Source organism: Chionomys nivalis, chromosome 12 (assembly GCF_950005125.1).
Source record: "Chionomys nivalis chromosome 12, mChiNiv1.1, whole genome shotgun sequence".
In the NCBI taxonomy this organism is placed as follows: domain Eukaryota; kingdom Metazoa; phylum Chordata; class Mammalia; order Rodentia; family Cricetidae; genus Chionomys; species Chionomys nivalis.
Genome location: NC_080097.1, coordinates 16558207 through 16584998, shown reverse-complemented (window position 1 = coordinate 16584998; position 26792 = coordinate 16558207). Strand labels below are relative to the sequence as shown.

At 41.7% G+C, this 26792-nt stretch overlaps 1 protein-coding gene across 5 annotated transcripts in view; it reads left to right on the top strand.

Moving 5' to 3' along the window:
- LOC130884656 (SLAIN motif-containing protein 1) overlaps nucleotides 1-26792 on the top strand; it is a 192383-nt gene that overhangs the window by 46929 nt on the left and 118662 nt on the right. For 4 of the 5 annotated variants that reach the window (XR_009058103.1, XR_009058105.1, XR_009058102.1 and 1 more), the window contains exons 4-11: nucleotides 666-728; nucleotides 2620-2681; nucleotides 3375-3489; nucleotides 6921-6980; nucleotides 10281-10349; nucleotides 14387-14425; nucleotides 15996-16064; nucleotides 17419-17484. Coding sequence is in view for 1 of the 5 variants with exons in the window: in XM_057785819.1 (XP_057641802.1) it covers nucleotides 2639-2681; nucleotides 3375-3489; nucleotides 6921-6980; nucleotides 10281-10349; nucleotides 14387-14425; nucleotides 15996-16064; nucleotides 17419-17484 (461 nt within the window). In the remaining 4 variants the exon portion in view is untranslated. The remainder of the gene's footprint in view (nucleotides 1-665; nucleotides 729-2619; nucleotides 2682-3374; nucleotides 3490-6920; nucleotides 6981-10280; nucleotides 10350-14386; nucleotides 14426-15995; nucleotides 16065-17418; nucleotides 17485-26792) is intronic. The other variant, XR_009058104.1, reaches the window with a different exon arrangement.

Here is a 26792-nt window from a genome sequence, read left to right as displayed (position 1 = left end):
CTGAACTTCATATGCTTTATCTGAGTGTCGGCAATAATAACAGCCACCTCACAGAGTTCATCCGATGGTGAGAGATAACGCCCATGAGGTTCATTCTGCTCTCAAAGTCAGGACTCAGCTAACCTATGTTTATGATATTAGTAATTGCTCTGTGCAGTATGACAGTTGAGATGTTCCATGTCTTTGTCAGCTAAGAAGGAAAACTTATGAATTCTATTTGGAAACAGGAAATGTATAAGCCAGGAATCCCAAGAAGTAGGACTAAAGTTGAGGTAAAATTAGTGAATAATTGAGATATGTGTTGTCTTATTTGTGTGTGTGTGTGTGTGTGTGTGTGTGTGTGCAGGTGCCTGCCACACTTGTCACAGCACACATGTGGAAGTCAGAGGACATTCCCTGGCAGTCAGGTCTCTCCTTCCACTATGTAGATTCTGAGGGTTGAACTCAGATCATCAGGCATGGCGGCAAGTGCCTTTATCTTCTGAGCCATTTCAATAACCCTATGCTTGCTTTTATGTTTCCCTCTACTCCATTGTCCTAACACAGCTTGTCAACCTCCAATTGAGCCAGCCAGGGACTGTCCCACACTCATTGAATACCCATTTACTTATGTTCAAACCTGCCCTACCCCTTCCTAACTCTCCCTCCCTTTCCTGTTTTCCAAGGCGAAACAATAAAGGCATAAAGAGTTATTGAGTACCAGTGGAGTCGGGCAATGATTTAACATGGTATGTGTGTTCTCATTTGGTTCTCACAACAGCTTGACTTTGTCTTTTTTGTGGATGAGGAACCTGAGGTTCCAAGGTGACTCCAAGCTTAGGAAGGCAGTGGCTATGGTGGTTGCTGTTAGCCTTGTATATGGCTCCTTGGAAAAAGTGCATGAGAGGAAAGTTGGGTGTCTGTGATTTGTGGCGGGTGTAGTCTCAGGAGCAGGAATTGAGGGATGGAGGGGCAGACAGAGGAAGATGAGCAAGGACATGCTTTGTGCCAAGTGAGCTTCACTGAGACTCCCCCTCCAGTAAGCCCCCAAGTGCACATTATCCTCACAGAATTGCCTCTGCCTTGAGACATGGGACTGACATTTTATCCTGAGTCAGCTATTTCCAGGTTACATGGATGAGCCCTTATGGCTATAACAATACCGACGGATGTACGTTTGACACCAAAAGATGGAGGTAGAGAACTTAAGAATCTCCAAGCTAATCTTCATCAGATAGTGCACTAACAGTATTTATAGTGTAACAAGGTATTTTTGTGAACATTGTTCATTTAATCATCATAATAATAATAATAATAATAATAACCTTATGAAGAAGGTGACAAATTTCCTTATCTCTGTTTGGTGGGGAAAGTTAAGGGTTCTGACTGTAGAATATGATACAGGGACCTTAGATTTACTCCTCGGTTAAGATTGTATGGTCCTCCGACTTCAGTATGTTACCTGGTGGGATGGATGTCACAAAGGACATGAGTACCCATATAGTACGACTAGTTGTCCATATTTGCCTAGGACTTTTCTGAATTCTGAGCTCTAAACCCTACTTTCAAGGTAACCTAGGACTCCTAGGCCCGGCACCTGAAGTCTGCAGTGCTCTAAGATTCAGGGAAATCTTCTCGTTTTAACTTCTAAGAACAGGAGAAGAATACAGCTGTAACAATGATGACCATAAATACTGCATCCGGTCCTAACTGTGGTCATGCTGACATAGTCACTAAGGACCTGTTTTCATTTATTTATTTCTTATGTGTGTCTGTGTATGCTTGTGCACATGCGTGGAGGCCAGAAGACAACTTTGGGAGTCAGTTCTCTCCTTCCGCCCATTTGACTGCAGATTATGGGGCTTGAATTCAGGTCATCTGACTTGATGACAATTGCCTTTACCTGCTGAGCAATTATGTTGGCTCCCAGCAAATATATTTTTAATGCATGTGTAAATATAAGAAGGAGCTTCTGGGGGACAGCTTCAGACATGGAAGAACTGAGATTGGGGTCATAGTAAGCCCTTTACACCTTAATAATGGTGGCTGGTTGTGGCTAAGGAACTTGGAGATTTCCCCAGGGATGGTTGTTGAAAACCTCTGGTGTTTCCTAGATCTGGAATTTCTGTGCATCTTCCTGCTTCCCCTCTCAAGGCACATCAGTTGCCTGGGTTACTTTGATTTTGGAAGAAATTGGTAAGCCCGTCTGAAAGCCTTCCCCTGTGCCACGAGACTAGTCCAATGTCTCCTTCTGTTCCTTCACCATGACCAGACCCTGGTCTGTCTCATTGTGCTTCCTCTGCTCCTAGCTCAGGGCCAGGCACAATGCAGATCCTCTGTGGGCATTCATGGACTGAATAAATGAATCATTTGAAAACTGAAATTAATTATTTGCTTATTTGATAGCCCTGGGGATGTGAAACACTCTGTCTCATTTTTTCCATGTATAAAATAATAATAATAATCCTTGGAACAGATAAACCCTCAAATTCTTGAAAGGTACTTTATGTAACACTTGTTATACTTGTAGGCTTTGCCACTATTATTGAAAAATGTATCTTAGCAATTAAATTGTTCCTTGAAGGTTCTTAATATCATCACTTTATTTTCTCTCATCCCCCTCCCCTTTTTTAATTTTAGATCTTCACTAGAATCCAGCATGTCGAATTTTTCTTCGAGAAAAAAGTCTCCTACTGGAAACGGTAATACAGATAATATTTACTAAAATATTATAATACCTTTAAATATAAGAAAAACAACACATAGATCATAAATTTTACTATAGATATCTGTTGTTTACAATAACCTTATTATATTAGCTTTGCTTAAGTTAGGTATCCTTTTTTTTTAAAGTAATAATGAGGGATGGGGAGAGGAATGTGATGTAGATCTAATACTCATATATGAAATTCTTTAAAATATTGAAATACATTTTTAAAAATGTTGTAGTTTCCACTTATGTCATCATAATTTAAAAAGTTTTAAAGATCACCATAAACATCCTTTGGAGGGTGATCTGTACCCTGGTGCCTGTGAGATTCATGAACTAAGTCCTGTGTAATCAATTTACAGTGTGTTTCAAAGGCACATTACTATTGAGCAGAATATGTTGGCCACTTAACCCTGTCTGGGTTTGTCCTCAGCATGGTGATCCTGCATTCTCTGGGCCCCAGATGGGGCCTCCTGAGCTGCACTGGCAGTTTCGGTTGGCACCTGAGCAGTTTTATTTGTTATCTTTGGTGCTGGGGTGTGGGATTTGTTCTTTCTTGCTGAGGCACCCTGCTGCTAGACTTGCCAGCCCAGATGAGGCCAATGAGATGCTCTCTCAAGACCTTCTGGTTAACGCCCCACACTCAGCTTCCCTCTACATCAACTGTTCATGTTTCTCTTGGTAGATGCGAAGAGCACCCAGGGGGCTGCACTAAGACAACAGGGCTTTCATGATGTGAACAAAAGAAGGGCTTTCTTGCAGGATAACAGCTGGATAAAGAAACGTCCTGAGGAGGAAAAGTAAGTGTGGTGAGGGAAGGATGAATGGATGGATGGATGGATGGATGGATGGATGGATGATGAATGGATGATGGATGGATGGGTGGATGATGGATGGATGGATGGGTGGATGAATGATGGATGGATAGATAATGGAAGGATGGATGATGAATGGGTAGATGATGGATGGATGGATGGATGGATGGGTGGATGGATGGGTGGATAGATGATGGATGGAAGGGTAGATGGATGGATGGATGATGGAAGGATGGATGATGGATGGATGGATGGGTGGATGGATGGATAATGGATGGATGGATGATGGATAGATGGATGGATAGATGGATGGATGATGGATGGGTGGATGGATGGATGGATGGGTGGATAGATGATGGATGGATGGGTAGATGGATGGATGGATCATGGAAGGATGGATGATGTATGTATGTATGTATGGATGATGAATGGATGAATGGATGATGGATGGATGGATCATGGAAGGATGGATGATGTATGTATGTATGTATGAATGGATGGATGAGAGGTATCTCTGCTTGGAAGATATGACCATGTAAAAAGCAAGCCTTTCCCACTAAAATGCTTGACTACATAGTCTAATTTTTGTAAGATTTAGTAAGCATAAATCAGTTGTACCACATTCTTAAGAAAACCTGCACTCTTAAAAACAAGCATTTACATACAAAAGAATGTGAGCTATTACAGAGGAGAGCATAATTGTCAACTAAAATAGGTGTAAACTGAAAAGGAAGTAAGACATCCCTGTTTTCCAAAAGACAGCAGTTAATTTCTATGTTGTATTGATCATGTCAGTAGCTTTTCTGATTTGCAAATATAAAATAATAATTCAAACTTCTACATGCATGAATAAAATCAGCAAGCTTATTTCAGGCCCACCTGATCATCTACCTCTAGGTGGCCGGAAGAATGGACCTTATTTAAAGGCAAGCACTAGCAGAGCTTTGAGCATTGCTTCTGCTAGCTGTAGATTTAATATTTAAATATTGTCATCATAGTTTTATGTAGCTTGTCTTTCTCTGTCCCACTAGCCAGCTCCCAAATCACTACATGGAGATTTCTTAACTAATTACGAAAGCTGGGCAGATAGTTTATGGCTTACTTCTAACTGGTTCTGATAGCTTAGACTAAACCATTTTTATTAATTTACATTCTTCCACATGACTCATGGCTTGCTACCACACCTCCCACCTGTCATGCTTTCTCCACATCTCCTCATGACTCCATCCTTATTTTTCCCAGCATTCTCTCTGCCCTGAAAATCCTGCCTAGGATTTTATTGGCCATTCAGCTTTTTATTAAACCAATCAGAATGACACATCTTCACAGTGGACAAAATGATAATTCCATAGCAGGTTTATGATAGATATTCATATATCCCAGGTCCATCTTTATCATTAATTAGTTATGAATTACAGATTATGCATAGCTACGGATACATTTTCTGATTTCGTTATGTGTTAAACTTTGGGTTAGGTATCTGGTTCATGAAGTGTCACTAAGTCTTATATCAGTTAGGCTTTATAATCTCATTCTATAGGAGAGAAATCTAGCTCTGAGAAGCTATGTAATTTGGTCAAATGACACACAGTTGTTAAGTGGCAGAATTGACATTTTAACAAGATTCATTGTCTTTTCATTATACCAGAGTCTTTTAAACAGAGGCAATTTTACTTCAGGCAATTTGGGAGATATTTTTCGTCATGGAATTGGGGAATACACATAACACTTAGTGAGTAGAGGTTCAAAGTATTGACAAACATCCTGAAGTGTGCAGGATAGACGCCATAGCAAAGACTTTCAAACACACCACGTTAGCAGCCCTAAGCTGAGAAACTGCATTTTGGGGTGCTTATTCTGACTTTTACACACTATGCAGACAGGCTTATTGGAGGAACGTACTTATGACTGGCAATAAGTATTAAAAGCGTCTGTTGCCTTCCGCTCTTGTATCTTATTCATTTAAGGACTCCAGTGATGTGCAGAGATGTAACCACCGTTAGACTGAGCACAGCTGGACAACAAGCACTCCCTCCCATGGATCTGTTCTTAGTTCTTCTGTGAGAGTGCTTCTCTTTTTCTGTAGTGGCCGCATGATAACAAATGTCCATAACATTTGGCTTCCAAATATTTGTGTAGATGGATGAAGGTAGAGATGTCTCCGGTAAGTCACAGTTGGTAGGAATGTTGATCCTATGCCAAGCAAGCCTCCCTAATCAGGCACAGGGAAACCAGGTTGGATGCCATGGTAGCTGCTGAGTGACGGGGAAATTGGCTCCCGTGCTTTGCAGGCTCCTGCTGGCCCAGTTCTGGGTTGTGTGTTATCATTTGTTCTCAGGGAAGAACGCGCCTGGTGCCTGCTGTGCTTTTTGAAGTTTTGTAGAAGGATGCCAGGGAAGAGGGGAACTTTTCTCTTGGTAGCCTTCTGAGGTTGTTTCAGTTTCTCTGCTCACCTTTCTTTTTAATTATCTGCTGTAGTTTCTTTTATAGCTTTATTAAGCACAGCTCCAGAATGTTGAGCAATGTTGATGGAGGCCGGCCAGAGAAAATGTGGTGTTTCAGGTTTCGGGGGTTGGCAGGAAGAACTCAGGTGCTTGTCCTCTGCTGGTTTCAAGGCCACTTCCTAATGATGCCTGCTAGGTCATACCTACTCTGTGAAGTGAGAAGGGCATAGCTTTGGCAACTCGTGTGTAGAAGTCTATCATGGGGCTGACTGTAAAGAGAACAGAGGACAGGAAATAGAGACCAGGGTCCTCAGCCACCTTTGTCCCTTGATAATCATGTGATTTTAGAAAAGCCACAAAATCTCTGTTGAATGCCCTCATATGCTGACTAGCATAAACTCTCTTCCCCTCCTAATTTAATAAGTATGTTAGGGCACATAGAGCATCCTCATAGTTCAAAGTTGGGCTTCCTCTCCTGCAAATGATCAGTCTCCCTCACTTGAAGCTTTAGTTCTTGTTTCCCCACATTTTTCAAAGGCCAATGGTCAAATCCATCAAAATGTGCAGGCATAATAGGCTTAATTAAACCTGAAGAATGTTTATAGGAAACATCCTTTGTCTTCTCTTCTTGTAGGAAAGAACTGATAGACACAAAACCAATGGTCTTATGCTCCCATACTCTGGTTAAAAAGAAAACAAAACCAATAACAACAAGCAAGGCACTGACTCATCATTGGGCCATGTGGAGATCTCCTGGGACAAGGAGCCTTTGTGAGGTCAAACTTGCCGCATTTCGCTCTCCTTCTGCAAGCTGTGGCTGGATAATTTAGATTTATGGCTTTGCTTTTAGGCATGGAGTAACACAAATTACCTTGCCTTAAGTTGGAAACTCTCTCCCCGCCTCTCTCATGTAGTGCTTAGGAAGCATTATGGTCACGTTTGATATAATTTAATTTGGGTCTTTCTCCGCAGAGATGAGAATTATGGCAGGGTGGTGCTCAGCCGGCATAACTCCCATGATGCCTTGGACAGGTGAGTGCCTCCAACAATTCCATCAATTAACACAAAGTTGAAGGTGTAGAGAGAAAACCTGTTCAAGTCAGATGAACAGTTGTAGCTAGCCTTGGGCTGCCTCAACACATACACAAGGAAAGGAGAATCCGGAGTACTGTCAAGGCTTTCTTCCAGAAAACTGTTCCGTGTCAGCTCCCAGAACTGTAGCTGGGAGAAGGCTCACAAGCCATCTCTTCCCACTCCACTAACAGGGAGAGAGGGCTTTCATATGAGCATGCCCAGATAAGACATCATGTACTTAGAGAAAGGAGGGCTAAAAGTAGCTTCAGAGCACATGTGCTATGTGGGACATTGCTTTTATGAAAGCCATGGGCTTGTGGAAAAACCTTGACTTATCTGTGCTTTTGAGTAGACTAACAACTTCAAGTCAACAGGGGAATTAAGATGAAATGAGGAATCTCGATATGAACATTCTCAGATCCAATGAACAGATAATACTCTCATCGGCACAGGCTTGTACTCACAGGCTAGGGAGAGCCACACCTTAGAAGAACCTAAATATTTATCACAGTCAAGTTTCATCTGGTGCAGTGGCTTGTATCTGTGCACCAGTCAGAAACCTTTGGTAAGGGAGTGTGAATTAAAAATAAAATAGCTAAGTGTATACCTTGAAACGTATCTACTTTTGAATCTTGTACTTGTGAATTTATCTTAACCACTTTAAACCTTTACATAAATTTGACATGTTCTAAATGTGCCTAACTTACCATTTTATGTTCCTAATGGCAGCTTTTAGCTCAACAGATTAACCGTTGGTTTTAATTCTTTTTAAAGTTTGTACAGAAATCATAGGTTTCAAGGTGGCAGTTTATACATATGTGCCACATTCTTTGTTAATTTGTCCCATGGCCCCTTCTGATTTACTGTCTTTGAAAGGACTTTAAAACAACTCTATTTTATAAAATAAAATATTGGTCCATCAATATGATAACCAAGTTTTCAATGGAGATTTTTTTTTCTGAAGAAATTTCAATTTGCTGTCCTGTGGTCTAGGGATTCACTGTTTGCCACTTCACCTTACTCTTTATTGTTTTGGAGATTGGCCCCTGGTTTACAGTGGGCCTTAATTTCACCAAGCAAAGGGACACTGACTGAGTCCAGCAACCAATTAAAATTGTTCTGTACCAACAACCAATGAAAATTGCTCTGTGCATTTAAGTAGACTTTCTCCAGAACACTGGAGAACACACACTCCCATTTTAAACTGTGGCAGTGAGAACTAAGCTTCACCTTCTCAGCTTACCCACAGTGCACCTTAGCATAACAGGACCTTGGCACCATCTATGCCGGCTTTACGTTTAAAATCATTTGGTCTCCTGAACTCTCCCTCTTGGTGGACAGCATTTTGGCTAAAGTAGTACGCCAAGCTTTTATCATTAGTAACAGAGCTCTCAACCTGGAGATGATCAATAACTAATATCACAGAATGAGTCTCCTCAAGGGGTATGGCAGATTCTCCTGGTACTGGCTCAAAGGATGCTGCTCAACCCAGCCCCAAGGGTTTCCTGTGGTGGTCACACAGCCACCCTGGAGCATCTGCTGGATTCTGGGAGCACAGAGAAGCACAAACAACCTCAGAGAGTATGAAGCTCTTACATTCATGGAGAAGACCATGAGCCATAATACTGTGGTTTACCATAAGCAGTAGCTATGGAATGGATTGTGGCAGTGTTGTGGAAACAGAGAAGGGGAGAAATTTGGGCATAACCCCAAATCTTACAATGGAAGTAATTTTTGGTGGATGCCACTGCCTAAAGAATGAGGAGGAGCATTGAAGAGAGGCCAGTTGGCACCAGATGTAGGGGAGGGTTTCTAGAAGAGGTAACGATGTGTGAAAAGAGCTGGCCGGCCAGAGACTGAGCTATCACATCCCCCCATCTTAGATAGCAGCATCATATTATCTGAATCTAGGAAATCTTACTGTGTAATTCTTTAGACAGATCATTTAATGTCAATCAAGTTAATATCATCTATGGAATATGCTTGGAGTCAGATATTGAACTTAGAACTGGATGTAAAATAACCCCAGAGTCCACTGAAGGTGGGGAAGAGGAGAAAATGAAAATAAATAATAACGAATAATGCTATAATTCCCCACAAAGTTTGTTCTCCATGGGTCATGGGACTTACAGAAGCATTACTTTTGTGCTAAGAGCTAGGGAGAAAAAGTCAACCAAAATCTAAAGTGATGGTGTTTGTGAATGGGCTAATTCTTGTTGCTGTTGTTGTGAAATTATTTATTCTTTTGCTTTGTGTATTTGTTTATTTATTTTGAGACATTGAGAGTAGAATCCAGAACTTTTCACTCAGTAGATAGCACTCTGCCATTTTGCTACAAACCACTCAAAAAGGGCCTTTTTATGGCTTCATGACTTCACTTAGATCTTGCCTTCAAACCTTGAGAAATGTAGCAGAGTTTTCTTTCCTTTGTTTTTGCCTTTACTGTGCTGTTCCATCAGCGGTCTGTAAATGTTCTTGTCGGTTTGTCTTCCTACACTTTATCAGGAAGTTTTTACGTTTGAAATAAGTTTCCTCAACATATAACTTCCTTGAATTTTCCTGAACTTCTTTCATCACACAAAGCACCGTTGAGAAGCACAAAAGTCGTGTTTCTCAAAGTTGAGCTGCCTCTCTTTTCTTTTCTTCTCTTCCCTTCCTCCATTTTTTTTGTTCTTCTTTCTTCTTGTTCCTCTCCCGATCACTGCTATCACTATTCTTCCCTCTGCACATCTATTGTTTCATTGTTCACTCTTGTCTCTCCACTTCTTTCTGGATTTTCTGTTCCTTCTCTGCTGTCTCTGTCACTAGCCTTTTTGCTTTTGTGCCTGTCCATGGTGCTGAATGTTAAATAAAGCATTTTAGGAGTGGGCCCTCTCACAGCCTTTGCTAAAATAAGCTTACACGATGGTAAGATATTCCTATTCTGTAGACACCCGTAGCCCTAAAAGAGCATACACTATTTATTAGTCACTATTAGCACGAGTGCCATATATCCTTAACTTCAGTGTGAGTGTGTTACACTACAGTGTTTTATGAAAACATGTAAAAACCATTGGAACCAGTGAAGTATCATTTATTAGCAGTAGGAACTGAGTTTGCCTTAATTTATCTTATCCAAGTCAACATTTGGAAGATGTGCATGCCAACTTGGTCTCTCCTTGCTCTCCTAGTTAAACAGGACAACACTTTGTCAAATGTATGAAAGGTTTCATGAGATAATTCTGTAATTTTGTCTCTTAATAACTGTGTTTGCTACAGGAAAATAGCTGTGAGAGATGAGCCAAAAGCCACGATTAGCCGGTACAGATCTGATGACGCTCTGGACAGGTGAGGCGCTTATGAACTATGCCAGTGCATCAGATCCACTATGTGTAACCTCAAGTCCCATTCTTACCATGCAGGGAGGGGCTGGAGCATTTACTGAGGCATTTTTTGCACTGGTGCTATTTTCTCTCAAGGAGGACAAGCCTCTGAAGTCCAACTTGTCTCCTCACCTCACAGAGTCTTAGCTAGATATATGATTTTCCCAGGGGGAGCAGTAGATTAATTTAAAAGATGGTGATTTGAGTATGAGTATTGAGTATGAGTAGGAGAGACCCTGCCTGGAATCTGTTAGCTAAATTTAAAGTGAGGGACATCAGTCCTTACTCTCCAACCTTGGGTTCTTCAACTGTGATGGTGGAGAGACAGCAACTTCTGGAACACCACTTGTAAGTATACACATTGTTGTTAGAAACGTGAAGTGTGCTAAGGAAATTTAAGTAATGCTCAGCATGAAAAATAAAGACCCTGAAGCTAGTTTAGAGAATCATTTTAATAGGCTGGGTCAGGGCACCCCCTAGTGCTCTATTGTGGAAGTAAATCTTGGATCTTTTTTTAAAAATTGTTTCTTTGAGGCCAGGCAGTGGTAGTGCATGCCTTTAACCCCAGATACAACCTGTTTTGATGATATTCTCCCCCACTCTACACCAAGATCCATCCCATCCCACACCCATTTTCTTAGTTACTTTTTTTTTTTTTTTTTTTTGCTTTGATGAAGCTCTGTGACCATGGCAACTTATAAAAGAATGCATTTAATTGGTTTCTGGTTTCAGAGGTTTAGAGTCCATAATGGCAGGTGAAGGAACACCTGAGAGCTCGTATTTTGGTCACAACCATGAGGCAGAAAGAACAGAGAGCACACTGGGAGTGGTGCTCATGTTTTGAAACCTCAAATCCCACCCATGTTGACACATATCCTTTAACAAGGTCATGCCTCCTAATCCTTCCCAAACAGGTCCACCAACTGGGGACCAATTATTCAAACATATGAACCAATGGAGACTGTGCTCAGTCAAACCACCACAACCACTCAACTTTATGTCCCTTTTTTCTTTATTAAGACTAATTTGTGATGATATGGGGTCTTCTGTCGGAGTGTGGTCAACTTATCAAGACATACGGTTTTAGAGAAAGCTCTCTCCTCATGAAGCCAACAATTGCCAATAGCTCCATGTCCAGGTGTTAGGCTTCCTGCCCAACTCCCATCTTCACAAGCTGGGATTTAGTCTGGTGTGTGCTTTCATGGCTTCTGTGCATGCTATCACAACTGTTGTGAGTGTATATGTGCAACTACCCTGCTGGCTCCAGACAGTGTTCCCTTGTAGCCATCCACTGATTCTTGTACTCTTTCTGCCTCCTCTTCTGCAATGAGATCCCTGAGCCTTGGAAGGAGGGACTATGGTGTGCATGTGTGTGTGTGCACACTCACACTCACACACACACATACACACATGACATTGCATTACATTTGGGGTTGGATAGTCTCCCGTGTCTTATTCTCTGCATGTCGACCAGTTGTGGGTCTCTATGTTAATCATCTACTACAGTTGTGAGTCACTGTGTCAATAACCATCTTCTGAAAATAGAAGCTTCTCAGATGCATTAATGTATGAATATAATGATAAGAGTTAATCTAATAATAAGTTTATTTAACTATGGCAGTAGGCTCTCTTCTAGGGCCTAACCCAAGTAGACTCATTTGTCAAGATAGGGTGTTTTTAGGCCATCCTTCCTTCTACCAAAATTCAAACCGGTTAACACATAGATCATTGCTTGACTCATGAGAGCCCAGTATTCAGGGAGTGGCTCAGGCAGCTAAGTTCTTCCCCTGTTTTAATGCTGCCTTCTTCAACCATGGGCACCACAGCTGTAGCGGAGGAGGAAGAAAGAGCTTAAAAGGTATGCAGGAAGTTTTACAATGGGGTCGGATGTGGTAACAATGTTTCTGTCCACGGTCTTTGAAACTCAGTCAAGTGGGTCCCAACCTAAGGACATTTGGGTTGGCAAACGTGGCTTCTGTAAGCTCCGAAGGAAAAGAAAAGAGTGTGGCAAACACAAAGCGTTATCTGTGCTGCAGAACTTTTACAAAGAGTCCTGAGGTGTTTTATGGATGCATTTTACCAACATAGGAAGTATTATTATTGAGCTAGAAAAATATGACACACAGCAGCTGAGTTAAGATCTCAGTGAATCGGGAGGTGATCAGTAAGTGTGGCTGTGCACCCAGAATTCAGGTGCTGTCGAGATAGCTCATCAGCCCTCTTTTACTTTCAGGTATTGTAAAATGTAATACAGAGAAGTTCTTTAAAAAAAAAAAACAACAACAAAGGATTAAATATAAAATTGTTGGGGCATGTAGAAACCTGAAAGAAGTTTGACAAGCTAAAATGTCTGTGCAAACTCGTGTGTTGTGTGTGAGGCAGGCAGAAGAGCTGATGCTGGAACAGTTAAGGCCCAGAGCTCGGATAACCAGCTAACCAACAGGCGCTAGCACTCATTACCTTGGGAAATAGAATTCAGATAGAATCCTTTGTAAGTGTTACTTATTTTTACCTAATAACTTACAACCATCCTTAATGTCTTTCTGCAAAATTTTACCCTCTGTATATTAAAAAAAAATATACAAACAATTCTTTGAAAATTTCTTTCACATATTCATACCATCTATTTTGATCTTATTCACCACCATGCATGCCTCTAACTCCTCCTAGATTCACCTCTAATCCCCAATGTCTTTTTTTTTTAAAGGTTTATTTATTTTATACTCATGGTTGTTTAGCCTGCATGTTTATCTGTATACCATGTGCAGGCCTTAGGGCTGGAGGTGTGAACTGCCATGTGGATCCTGGGAATTGAACCTAGATCCTCTGGAAGAACAGCCAGCGCTTTTAACTGCTGAACCATTACTCTAGCCACCCCACTTCCTGCCCATATCTTATTGTTTTTATGTATAGCGCAAGTCAAATTTGTTCTTATGGGTGTGGCGCCATCTGCTGGAGCATTGTCAACCCAGCAGGAGCAGCATTCTTTTTTTTTTAATTCTTTTTTAATTAAAATTTCCACCTTCTCCCCGTTTCCCATTTTCCTCCCCTCCTCCCAAATATTGCCCCCTCCCCCCAGTCCCCTCCCCCTACCCCACTCCTCTTCTCCTCCCCCCACACCATTCCCCCTCCCTCTCGATACTGAAGAGCAGTCCAAATTCTCTGCCCTGCGGGAAGACGAAGGTCTTCTATCTATGTCCAGGAAGGCGAGCGTCTAAACAGGATAAGCACCCACAAAGCCAGTTCATGTATTAGGATCGAAACCTAGTGCCATTGTCCTTGGCTTCTCATCAGCCTTCATTGTCCGCCATGCTCAGAGAGTCCAGTTTCAAACCATGCTTATTCAGACCCAGACCAGCTGGCCTTGGTGGGCTCACAATAAATCAGTTCCACTGTCCTAGTGGGTGGGTGCAGGAGCAGCATTCTTAAAATTAACTTTGTAGAAGCCATTAAATGCTAAGACCTCCCGCTAGGGGTGGTTGCTTGGATCCCCTATTTGCTGCATTCTGGAGTGTTAAATGGTTGATATGGTACAAGCTTTGTGCAGGCCAAATTACCCTCTGTATTTTTAGAACAACCTTTATCAAGAAAAATCCTTGAATTTTGCTCACGGTAGAATAAAATGTTGCCTAGCTTACAAACCCAGAGGCTCCACTGCTGTGGGTCCTTAGCTTCACCTCCTCTGTGTCTCTGTTAAGGTGTTATGGTGGTAAGATTATGAATTTTATATTTGAAATTATCAAATCTAGTATCTTAAGACATTGGGCTTAAATAATTATGACTTTTCTGAAGAGAAAGAGCATTTTGGGATTTAGCACAGGATTTTAAGCACCACGAAATTAGCTCACCAAATTCATTCAAACAGTGATGCTTTTCCTCCCTCTCCAGTAGCCTCTAGTTCTTCCTCATAACTTTAAATTCTTAGACAAGCACAGAGAACGGAAGAATTAACTAGTTTTTCACCATTGCTGAAACTATGCCATTGTTTCTTTCTTCTTCCAGAACACTGTCCACCCTTAGGACACCAGAAGCAACCAAGATGTAAGTACTGATGTGTTTTTTCCTGTGAGCATTTAAAAACAATCAAGGCTTACAACTCTCAGGCCAAAGTGTCACTCGACTACAACAAGGCCCTGTGGTGTTGGCAGAGTTTGTCTCAGAGAAGACCCAAAACAGGCTTCACAGCATCTGTCTGTCTGGCTAGACGTGTCCTGAAAAAGCATACCACTCTCAAAGAATCACAAGTTTAGATTGGAACCTTTCGTCTTGTATTTTAAAATAGACTCAGGGCTGAAGGGATAGCCCAATTGTTAAGAGCCCTGGCTGGTCTTTCAGAGGATCCAGTTTTGGTTCCTAGCATCCACATGGCAGCTCACAACCCTCTGTACCTCCAGTTCTAGAGATCTAATGTCATCTTCTGGCCTCCTCTTGCACCACACAGGCAAATGGCGCACAGAAATGCTGGTAGGCCAAACACCTGATGCACAATTAATAAAATCTCAGAGCAAAAGATTGTGGTTCAAGCTGAAGGTCCAAAAATCAAAAGAGTCAGCCACTGGCTCTTACCTCTACCTCAGTCTGAAAATGCTGATCCTGCCTCCAGGAATCTCAGCATGAGACTGTGACAGAGAGCTGTCTCTTCCTGGTCTTATAATCCTCTCTAGTTCTGGGATTAAGGGCATGCACCACTACCGCCTGGTTTCTATGGCAAGCTAGTGTGCCTACTGGGATTAAAGGTGGTGTGTTATTGATACCTGGTCGGTAAGGCTGACCAATGTGGCTGTTTTACCTTTCTGATCCTCAGGCAAGTTTTATTTATTAAAATCCAAGTGAAATGCCACTACACACCCACACACATAAAAACAAAACAAAGTAAGACAGAGGACTCTGTTTCTCCCCATTTCGTAGACAACCGACTCCTTCTCATTCAGCACCTCACCTTCTTCCCTGATGCCCCTCACATCGGCACTTTGCCCCTCAGAGCAAACTCAGCGAACCATGAAACCATGAAAGCCATTTTCCCTGGCACATACTACTACTTATAAGCAGCACAAATTAGATGAACTTTAACATAATCACCTTTAAAAACTGCATTTATGGATAGAATACTTTTCATGTTGGATCCTAATCTTAGTGTGTAAAATAGACCCTGGGTCATTGCCATTTTTGAGGATCCGAATATGTGCCAAAATGGAGACTAAATGCCAAATATAGATTACTAATGTATGTTTCTCAATTTTTTCTTAAGATCATATTTTTAATGCAAAAAATGACAGCCTAATTCCATCAATCACAACAAAATAATAAGATTAAGAGAATGCAAATTGATAGCATGTTACAACTGGTTAGCTTGAACTTCAAACGATTAACACCAGTGTTAATGACTTTCTCAGCCTTCATCTCTGAACCAGCTCTGTAAGAGCCTGACAGCGTACAGGACAGGTAAACTAGTGAGGAGGATTGTTTCCTTCCTGCTTTTCAATCCTTAAAGTGAGATGTTCTATTGTAGACAGACAGTAGGCTGGCATATGTGTAGGTTATAAGATGTTTCAAAGGTGGGGGGTAGTGAGGAAGCTGGAGGAAGGTAATGATTGCTCTGCTCATTGAACAGGCCAGCTGGTAGCTCCTTCCCCACCACCATGGCTTCCACACCTGCTACCACCCCTGTGAAGAAAAAGAGGTAAGCTGGGCACCCTGTGTCTGTCTCTGACTGAGCTCTGCTCCAAGGGCCTCTAGATGATGCTGGCGGTAGCTTAGGTGTTAAGAGCTTTGCTACTTCAAGTAACCTTCCTCAGAGCTGCACTCCAGGGAGCGGCTTGACTTGAGATGGTGATTGGTGAATAACCACACATCACTATGCCCATAGTGTCCTTTCCTTTGCTCTGGCCTTTAGGTTAATTCTACTTTAAAGAAGAGTGGGGGCTCCTTCAGGGGACCTTGTACTGTTTTCTTTGTTCTTTGAGACAATTTCATTTCTATATTCATTATATATATATGTGTGCGTATATGTATATGTATATATATATATATGTTTTTAAGTCATTCATAAAACTAAAATAAATCTCTGTGAATAAACAGAGGGTCGTGGGGTGCAGGGAGAAATCTTTTCAATGGATAATGCGTAGCTGTGTGAAAATACTCAGAGATTGGTTGGTTAAAGCCAAAGTAAATACAACCAAATACACCAGTGTTTACTCCAGCACTGCTCGCAAGAACTGAGCTGTGGAAACCAATCTAGGTATCCAACAATGGAGGGAAGGATGAAGAAAATGTAGTGTGTAGCATAATGGGATTGTTTTAGCATAAAGTTATGTGTAGGTTGAAGTTATGTCAACTGGAGATTCTTGTCTTAAGCAAATCAAGCGATTTCATTTCAGGATGTTGGCCAGGGCTCCAGGCCTCCTTAGCCTCACCATACCTTCCCCAGCCCATGTTACTCTTTCCATTTCTCTCATTTTGCTGTTCTTAGCTTAGCCTTCTCTGCAGAGATCTTGGCTACAGCTCTAGCTCTATGAAATCACAGCCTTGCCCTGTACGGTGATCTTTCTAACAGTTGCTGAGGCTGAGGGTAGCACTGCTGTGGCACTCATTGCTGTCTGAGCATCCTGGTCAGAGTGTTCTATTTCACAGTTTAGATAGACATCGTATTTTAGTTAGAGAATAAAGTTGTTATTTCCATTATGGGCTAGATTGGGAAGGCAGAGAAAAAGGAAGACTAACATGATGACATGATGAACGCACACAAACCTACCTACAGTCTAGATTTGACAGTTGCTGTTCTTTCCCACATTGTTTAGTGTCAAAAAAAAAAAATGAAAAAGGCGGTTCACTTGGCAGGGGGCGGGGTTAGAGCTTAAAGTATAGGATCCTTTCTTATTACTCCCTTTATGAAATAGTGTTCATTTTATTTCCAATGCTTCCTGTAAAAATTATCCTGTTGCCTTTTTAGCTATCAACTTCCCTCCCACTCCCAGATGCGGGGTGGGATCGGCCATTCAAATGCTATGATTATGACTGGTGTCATTTCTTAACAGACAGTCCTGGTTCCCACCACCCCCTCCTGGTCACAGCACCTCTCCAAGCCCAGGAACGAGCGGAAGGTAAGGGAAGGTGTCAGGCGTAATTGCTGTGCTGTGATGGAAGGATCCATTAGTCCTTGACAGCATGTAATTGTGGATGTTTCTCAATAAGATGATGGCAATTTTGTGAACTCTGAAGAAGGCAGTGCCCAGTGGGAGCGGGGTCAAGCTTCTCAGTATTCTTAGTGAGCCATCTGACAGGCCGTGAGAACTGAGGCGGTCCCATATGAATTTTCAATGTTTTCCATGACAAAAGTGCTACAATTGTAGTGGAATAAACAGTGGGAATTTATGGCCTCACTATGAAAGAGCACGATGTGGGCAGGATATTTTTCTTTGATAGGCAACACATGGTAATTTTACTAGAAGTATTTACTAGGTATTTCCGAACTTATTTTTTATTTTGATCCATTCTTCTTGCTTCTGGTATAAATATAAATTATTATTACAATGAACAAGTGATTCTGTAACTTTGTAAAATTGTGCAAAGGTTGGTCATGAGTCAAGATCTCATATATGCAAAGCCTGTTGAGATTATGGGTACACTTTGCTCTGAGCTGGTGGTCCTGGCTATCAGCCCTAGCAATTCAGCAACTTGCTGGTTGTGTTTTACATGGAAGTTAAATAATAATGCTCCGTGGGAAAAGAAATCTAGCTCAGATCCATAACCCTAGAACGAAGGAAATGAGGAGGTTGTTAGGTTTTGTTAATCAATGCGTCTCTCATGGGCTGTTTACACACCACCTAACCCGAAGGGCTTCTCTCTGAACTTTCAGGGAGGGAGGTGTGAATGGCAGAGTAGCAAAGATTGAGTCCAAAGGGCCTTTCCTTGGCGTAGGACTACAGAGTCCGCTTCTCATCTTTATGTACCTGTCCCAGGGTTGATAGGCAGACTTTATAATAAATAGTGAAAAAATAGAAGTGATTATTAATGACAAGAAAGACTGAACGCTACAAAAACAGATCTCTGATCCCAGAAGAGCCAAAGCAAATGAAAACAGGTCATAGACAGATAAAACTGGGGGACTGTGGTTTTTAACACCTTTTGAGCCTAATGCTGAATTTACTTCTCTTTATCTCTGGCTGGTGCACAGGATCCTCCTCCCCTTTCTCCTCCTGCACCTCTTCTCCTGGCCCCTTACTGCCCCATCACTGTTTTCTGTTCAGTGCCCAGGTATACTTTCACTCTGCAGTCTGTCCTTGAAATGCTGTTTCATCTCCGACCCCATCCAATGCTTAAACAGATCTCCAGACAACACCACCATTCCAAGAGACAGCCCCCCTCCAATCTTTTTCCTAAACCTCTTTGCAAATTACTCTCTTCCTGGTAACGTGCCAGCTAAGAAGTCAAAACCAGTTGTGTTTGGATTGACGGCTTGTGTTAACGCAGCACAAACTGGAACAAAGCATCTCAATTTGTTTTATTATTGAAAGCCGTGATTTCATATTTTTATTGTCTATTATCTGTCTTTACACACGGATGCTTATATCTGTGACTGTAAATCTCTGTATGTGTAAATCTATCGGTCCCTTTATAGCTACGTCTCCAGCTATATACATATTTAAGTAAGCAAGACTAGCAAGGTCAGCTATATTTTAAACCATCATGTATGTACCAGTCGGAAAGGACATTTAAAATAAAGTTTTGTTTTGTCTTAAATCACATTTAGCCCAGGTGAATGCCTTTGAACCCAGCACTTGGGAGGCAGAGGAAGGTGAAGCTCTATGAGTTTAAGGCCAGCCTGGTCTATGTAGAGAGTTCTAGGCTAGCCAGGGCCACATAATGAGATCCCGTCTCAAACAAAACAAACCCTCCCTGCCAAATCACATTAATAGCTAAATAAAAAGCTTACATATCTCAAAAAGTAAAACAAAACAACAAACAAACAACAAAACAAAACAATCCCTCATATGTTCTGAGTTTTTCACAGCCCTGTAACTTAAACATTCCCCATAGCTAAGTCTGGACTCCTTTCCTGAAAACCAATGCTGATCAAAATTATAAATAAAAAAGCAAAAATGGTTTTTTTGCAGAAGACCATTTTTTAATTTTTGAAATTTTAAGGAAATTTTATGGCTCAAGAATAGAATTGGGTAAAAGATTTAATTTTGTATGGTATTACTTTTATTAAGGAAAAGATATCAACAATTCTCACATTTGAAAATAAATTGCGATAAATTAATTGTTTGAATAATGTAGCTGTTGCTTATGACTTTGCTTTAGTTTTAATAATTTCCAAACTAAATTTTCAATACTATATGAAATACAATAAAATATTCTAAACAATGATAATTTTCTGTTTCATATACATTAGTCTTGAAATGAAGGGTTCAGACATGAATGATCAAACAAAGTAGAGGGCAAAACTGGCAAATCTGAAGGTTTTTCACTCCGTTTGGGCTGAATGTTAAACAGACAAATTTAATTCCCGACAGCAGGACCCAGCATGTAAAGTTTGTCTAAGCAAACCCGTTTCCCTCTTCCAACTGATTTCTGAGGTTGCTCTTACAAGCTGTGTAATACTTACTGGCTTGTAAATGTTTTAAAGCATAAATAACCAGCACAATGTTTTGGATTATCAAGATATGTCAGCAGGTTTATATTCTCTGCAGTTTTATCTGATGCCATCAGCTCAAATATTTTTCTTTCATTTTTATCAAGACTCTAATAGAAATTGTAACTTTACTAGCTGTTCCTGAGTACAACTCTCCTGTCTGTTCTCCTGCCCCAGGATCGCCCCTGCTATCCTGTTTTCCCTTTATTCAAATCTTTCATCCTAAAAATATCATCTTTGACATTTTCTGGGCAGATCCTTCAAATCCCTTCAAGTTGACATTCTCTCTCTTTCTCACCCTGCCAGTGATTTCCTTCTGCACTTTGCTGGTTTCTGTTTTCCTCATGTCCTGGGAACAGCTCTCCCTAAGGTCACTGATGGCCTTGGGTACAATTCCCTGCTCATCCAGGTCCCTGTGAAGACTTGCCCTTCACACCACACAGCTAGACTGTTGCTTTCTGGCAATACTAAGCCTCCCAATACCATTTCTAGATTTTCTTTTCAACAACTCTCCTCGAGTCATCTTCTTCACAATCCTTTACCGAATCTTTACATGCTAATATTCCCAAACCTCAAAGCCATCTTCTCCTCTCTCCTGATGGCATGTTCTGACCTTCAGTAGCAGAGTCAGTAATGAGGATACCTAAATTCACTTGTTCCTCCAGACTTCTCTTCTGATATTCAGGTTGTATAGTCACCGGCTTCCTTGACACTTACATCTCTCAAAATAATTGGCAACTCGGCATGTTCACGATATTTGCCGTTTACCGAAGCCTGATCCTTCACCTTAGTTACCACCACCAAACTTTCCAGCCTTCTGACACCTTGAAATACATTCCAGTTTCTTTCCATTGCCGCGATAAAATACCCTGCCAAAAATCAACTCAGGGGAAAGGAGATTTATTTCATCCCAGGTTATATTTCATCATGGTGGAGAAGTCAACGCAGGAACTTCAGCTAGTCTATATGATGTCTACAGTAACGAGCAGAGAGAAGTGGATGCAGACATGTTTACTAGCTTGCCTGAGCTCTTCTTGATTTCTCTACTTTTATACAGTGCAGGATCCCTTACCTAGAGAATGGTGCCGCCCACATGGGCTGGGTCTTCTTTCGTTGATGAACTTAAGACAGTTTCCCCACAGATACACTAACATAACAATTCAGTGTAGGAAATCCCTCATTGAGATTTTCTTCTCCAGTGTTTGTAGCTTGTGTTAACAGTTAAAGTTGACCATCATGAAAGTCGAGGGTAGTTTTTCACCTTTTCCTACTTAACCACAGGTGCTTACTATAAGCAAGGCTGACATCCTGCCTTCTAAATGCTTTTTGAATCCAAGTGTCTCCTTGTATTCCTATCCCCTTGAATCATTTCTCTCCTGTATTATGACAATAGATGTTCCCTGAATAGTCTCCCTGCCCTCACTCTTATATCTACTCTCCACTCTATATGGTTAACAAAGTTATATTTATTTTAATAAAGTAGGAATCAGATCATCTCATCTTCCCAAGTAATATTTAAAATGGTTTTGCATTGTCTTAGGAAAGTGAGCCAGGTCCTTAGCAGGGCTCCTGGCCCTTCCTTGTCTTCCATTCATAACAAATCCCCCTTGTTGTTCGGGTTCAGTTACTTAATCTGTTTTTTCTTGCTTATTCTAGTCTCCACATTCTGGTGACCCTCAGAATCTCCAGCCTTTCTATCTTGAATTCTATCTTCTCCCATATCTGAGGCACGGGAGTACTCATGCTGTGTTCGGATCTGATTTCCCTTCACAGTTGTTATTTCTAATTCACACCAGCTGTTCTCTTAGTTCCCCATTAGGTAAGAAAGTTTCCTTGGATTATAGAAATGTTTCCCGCGTAAGGTTTAGGTAGAGATGTGAAGTTGAGGACTGGTGGTATTCCAGTGAAGAAGCTCAGGCCAAATCACATACCAAGAATCAGAAATCTCTGTGATTTCTTTGGTCACACCCTTGTCAGGCATTTCTCATTGACTGGCACTTCCTACAGGTCCTCCCCAGAAGAGGTCATCCTCATATTCAATTGAGGATCTGTAGTGGCCTTTGAATTGTAATTTAATAAATAAAACTTGCCTGAGGATAAGAAAAGTAAAACAGCCACCTTGGCCAGCCTTTACTGACCAGGAAGCATTAACACACAACTTTAACCCCAGTGGTCATACTGGTTGTCATAGAAACCCGGTGGTGCCTGCCTTTAATCCCGGTGGTGCAGGCATTTAATCCCAGCTTCAGAGAGGACTATAAAATGGGAGGAGACAGTTCTCAGACACAGTCTAGTTCTGAGATTCCTAGAGGCAGGATCCCCATTTTCGGACTCAGGTCGAGCTATTTTGCTTTTCGGACCTTCAGGTTGAACCCCAATTTCTCTGTGAGTTTTTATTAATCGTGCTTCAAGGATCCATTGACCCTTGGAGGGGCTTTCTGTGTTTTCACTCTTGGAGGAGGGCTCCATGCTACCTCTTACAACAAAACTATTCTTTCAAGTCATAATCACACAAACGCTTAGTGCCACCCACATGCAACTTGTATCATTGACCTCCACGCCTTCCTTTCTTATCCCATCCTACTGAGCAAGATTAGTGCCGACCAAGGAAAAAGTCGTCACTAGGTGGCAGTAGCACACTGAGCTTCTCGTGGCCGGTACTTTGACAGGTATGCCTGCTCAGAGCAATCTCCAAAGGAGACTCTATGGAGCATACTCACAGGGGAAAAGTGGGAGGGAGCTGCTAGCTAGGAGGCGAAGAATCATAAGGGGGGGCTTATGTGTCCAGGTGACGTCATTTGGGAGTTGGGGGTGGGGAATTCATGTGACAGAACTCCGAGGGGCCGCAGCAACTTTATGCTGTGTTCTTCATGGTAGCTAAAGGAATAAACTACAGAAATAACCAGTCTAGCAGCTACGTAAGATCCAGTGTGGGGGTCACACAAAGAATATCAGCATCTTATGGAGAGCTGCAGACCTGGGCGACGGATCCTGGGAGAAAAGGAGAGAGATTACATGAGGAAGGGCTTTCAAACCGGAAGTGGTTTTAAGCATAGTGCTGCAACCTCCGGGTCAGCTGAAATGATTGCCCGTTGCTTGCACAGTGGGACCGAAGACGACGCTATATGCTTTGCTTTGTGCAGTAGATTCTGGTACGCTGGAGAGATGTTTCTGTAGAGGTGATTCTCAAGCAATAAGAAATGCTTGGCGGTGGGGTGGAGTGGGGGAAGCACCCAGGTAGGAGGCTAAGGGGTCCTAACGTAGTTCGGCATGTTTAGAATAAAGTTACATGTGGAGAAAATATCAAATAAAGGAATGAGTGTGGAATGCTGACCAAGAGATTTTTTTAAATCTGGACTCAGAAAAATTGTTGATAATAATTTTATCAATAAAAATTATTGATAATAATTATTGATAATAATCACTTGACAACTAATAGTGCATTACCTTAAACAACCACTGCAGTATATTCACCAAACAACTGGGGTCATCTTGTAATCCTTTGCAGTAAGTAAATGCAGCCATAGTAATGTATCAACAACTACATATTCATTCATTGGTTCTAATTCTTGATGTGTAGGAAACAATGCATTTCCCTCAGCGTGTTACCCCGACTGTGTCTTTGTTATTAGCTGGGCCTTGTCCCGTGTGTTTGTTTTGATGACTGACTAAATACTTCTCTACTGCCCTCCGTTTCTTCCACTGCCTGCACCTTTGCAAATGTAATTGGTGATCTCTGCCTATGCGTAAGAAAGCGTCTGGAGAGGCACCATAGGTGCAGAGAAGAGTTAGACCCAACCTTACTTCAGGAGGCTCAAAAGCTTCCACGGGGTCGCTAAACACAGAGGCCAATGCAAGCAGTCCTTGGGAATCTCACGAGCACAAAGCTGGAGACACCTACAAAATATAGGGCGATACATAAAAGCAGGCAATAAAGGATACAGCAGACTCAAAAGGCATAGTGTCAGAGGTGGCAGCCAAATAATGAGTAAGGGTAGGGTGTGGCAAGGTGGGGGTGGGTGATAAAGAAGGAAGAGTCAGACTCTGATGGCAGAATGATGGAGTGTGTGTAAATCCGCACACGTGTGGGTGCTACGGGTGCTCTCGCATGCATGGAGCGCTCTGTGGGGAGTTCTGGGTAGCCTTCCTTTGTCAGGTATCTTCACTGAAGCTGGCGTCTTGTGGGGAAAGGGCTGTCGGCACAGGGTATTAGACATTCGGATCTTGTGGTAAGTTCCCGCACCTTTTCAGAGTCGTAGCTTTCTGTTTAAGAATCAGCACTGTGCCTTACATCATCTCAACCCTGATATGTGCTTGTGTGAAGCACGTGTGGGAGAAGTTCACGCATCAATACCGGAAACCACCAGAAGGTCAGAGGCGCTGGCGGGTTCTCCATCACGGCTTTTGTTTAAAACAGAACTACTTGTTGGCAATCACCGATTCATATCGTTATATTTTTATTTGGCATTTAATTCCCCTTTTGGTCATGTGTGGTCCCTTTGAAAGAGTGATAGTGTTTGCCAGGCTAGAGCCAATGACAGAACAGACAATAGGTACCACGCAGACGGTGTAGAACATGGATGTAAGAGTGACGGATGGGGCCTTCTGAGCTAAACACCATGTCTTAATGAATTCAAATGCTTCTATGCATTTCGAGGATTTTGAGGTTTAGTGGTTAGATGTCATATAAGATTCATTTAAGAACCTTGCTAGCCAGGTACGATGGCGCAATCTCAACATGGAGCTGGACGCAGGAGACTCATGAGTTCAAGGCCACAGTCTGAGGCATACAGTGAGGCTGTGTCTGAGAGCAAAGCAAGTAATTTGTTAAGCCATACTAAAGTACTTGCTTAGCAGACAGTGTAAATATTCATAAATGCTATCCAGAACGCCAAGTGAGGAAGAACAATGAAGCCATTGTCTCTATTCCCAGGACTAACAGAACCAGTATGTTTTCTTCTGGAATCATTTTTAAACACAGGAAGAAAATAAACACTGGATAAACACAGGACAGTGGATACGTATCCGGTGAAACGAGAAAATGACTATTTCCTACGCACCGCCATTACATCTCCTTCTTACTTTGTTGCAACCTCTTCTTTCATGGTTTTGACTTACAGATAGCGGGCTGGTAGAATTAGAGGAAAAAAAAATCCTGATTGCGAAGCAAGTTGCCATAGCAACCTTGCACTGTAGTTATATTTTTCTGCCTGTAACTATAAATGGCAAAATGTAACCTTTCTAATTATTCTGCTGCATTTTTAACTCTATTGGTGCCAATTCCTTTACAGAGTTTGATGATCTCCCTCTCTCTCTCTCTCTCTCTCTCTCTCTCTCTCTCTCTCAAACACACACACACACACACCAGATTTTGTTTTCATCTCAATAAAAGCCTTTACATCAACTAGAATCTCTTATAAGTATTAATATTGCCTGACACTAAGTAACATGCCTGAGTATAGATAGAAACCTTAAAAAAATCATGTCCATGTGCCCAGATTACATATTCCAAACATCCAAAATAATTAAGACATTAACCTGGGTAAAGGTTTGTTATTTCTTTGAGGTAGCTTTGTGTAGAATGAGAAAGCTTGTTTAGCACAAGCAAGCAGAGGCCTTGACCTTGGGCAAAGACTTGTTTTTTCGTCAGTTGTACAGGGACAACTCAGGCAGCCCTGGGCCTCTCCACATCAGCTTTAAGACAATCTTACATTTAGACAACACACGAAAACCAATACTTTGCCCAATTCAGTTTCCCATGGCTCCTTTTCCCTTTGGAGTCCCCTTTTTGTTCCTCTGTCTGCCAAAGACCAATCGAGATTCTGAAGCAGAGAGATTCTAGGTCCAAAGCAGAGATGGGGAAACTCTGGCAGAGTCAGGATATGTGGATTTGTCTTTTACCAAAGCATCACCTAGCTCCAACCACAAGAGTCAGACAGGCTGAACAGGAATGAAATGGCTTCACTATTCAGTACCACTGCCTGAATCTCTATCAGAGACTGCATAGTTCACCTCAAAGTACAAACTCCCTGGCCCATCTAAATGGCTGTCTCCAGTCATTTAGTGAGAATTACTTAGATCAGGCTTCTTCCCTCCAGATAATGGCAGAAGCAGAGCTCAGAGAGGCGAGGGAGGTTTTACCTTGTGTAGTGAGCAGGGAGCGGGGGTTTGGGAGGAAAAGTTGCAGGCAGCGAGCCCTGGGCGTGGGGTCCTGTGGTTGACGGGGGATATTTATCACAGTGCCTTACAAGGATGTTGGGACTAGGAGGAGCATTTAAAGACTCATTGTTTTTAAAAAGACTGTCTTTTACTTGGGAGATGGGGGATTATACTGTTTTGTCTTCTCATCACTCAACAGTTAAAAAAAATCCCACAATGATTCAAATGGTATACAGACTTTTGAATGTGCACAATGCAAATACAATGCATCCATATTCTTGTGTGCATCAGTAGTTTCTTTCTTTCTTTTTTTTTTTTTAAGTCAGGAGTAGTGTTCTAATGTAGAGGTGAACCTCGTTTACCCCCTCACTGAAGGAAAACTATCACGTGTTTTGCGTGAACACATGTAACTGATTCTCTCAAGCAAATGCCCATGAGCAGGGCTGCTAGGTCATGTGATAAGCACATGCTTAACTTTGTAAACATCCCACAGGTTTGGTCACAGTGTCTGTCCTTTTCCATGTGCACCAGCAAAGCATGAGAGCTCTACTTGCTCCGTTCCCTTAATGAGGTCTCATATTTCCAGTGAAAAAGCCTTTTAGGTATTCTATGATA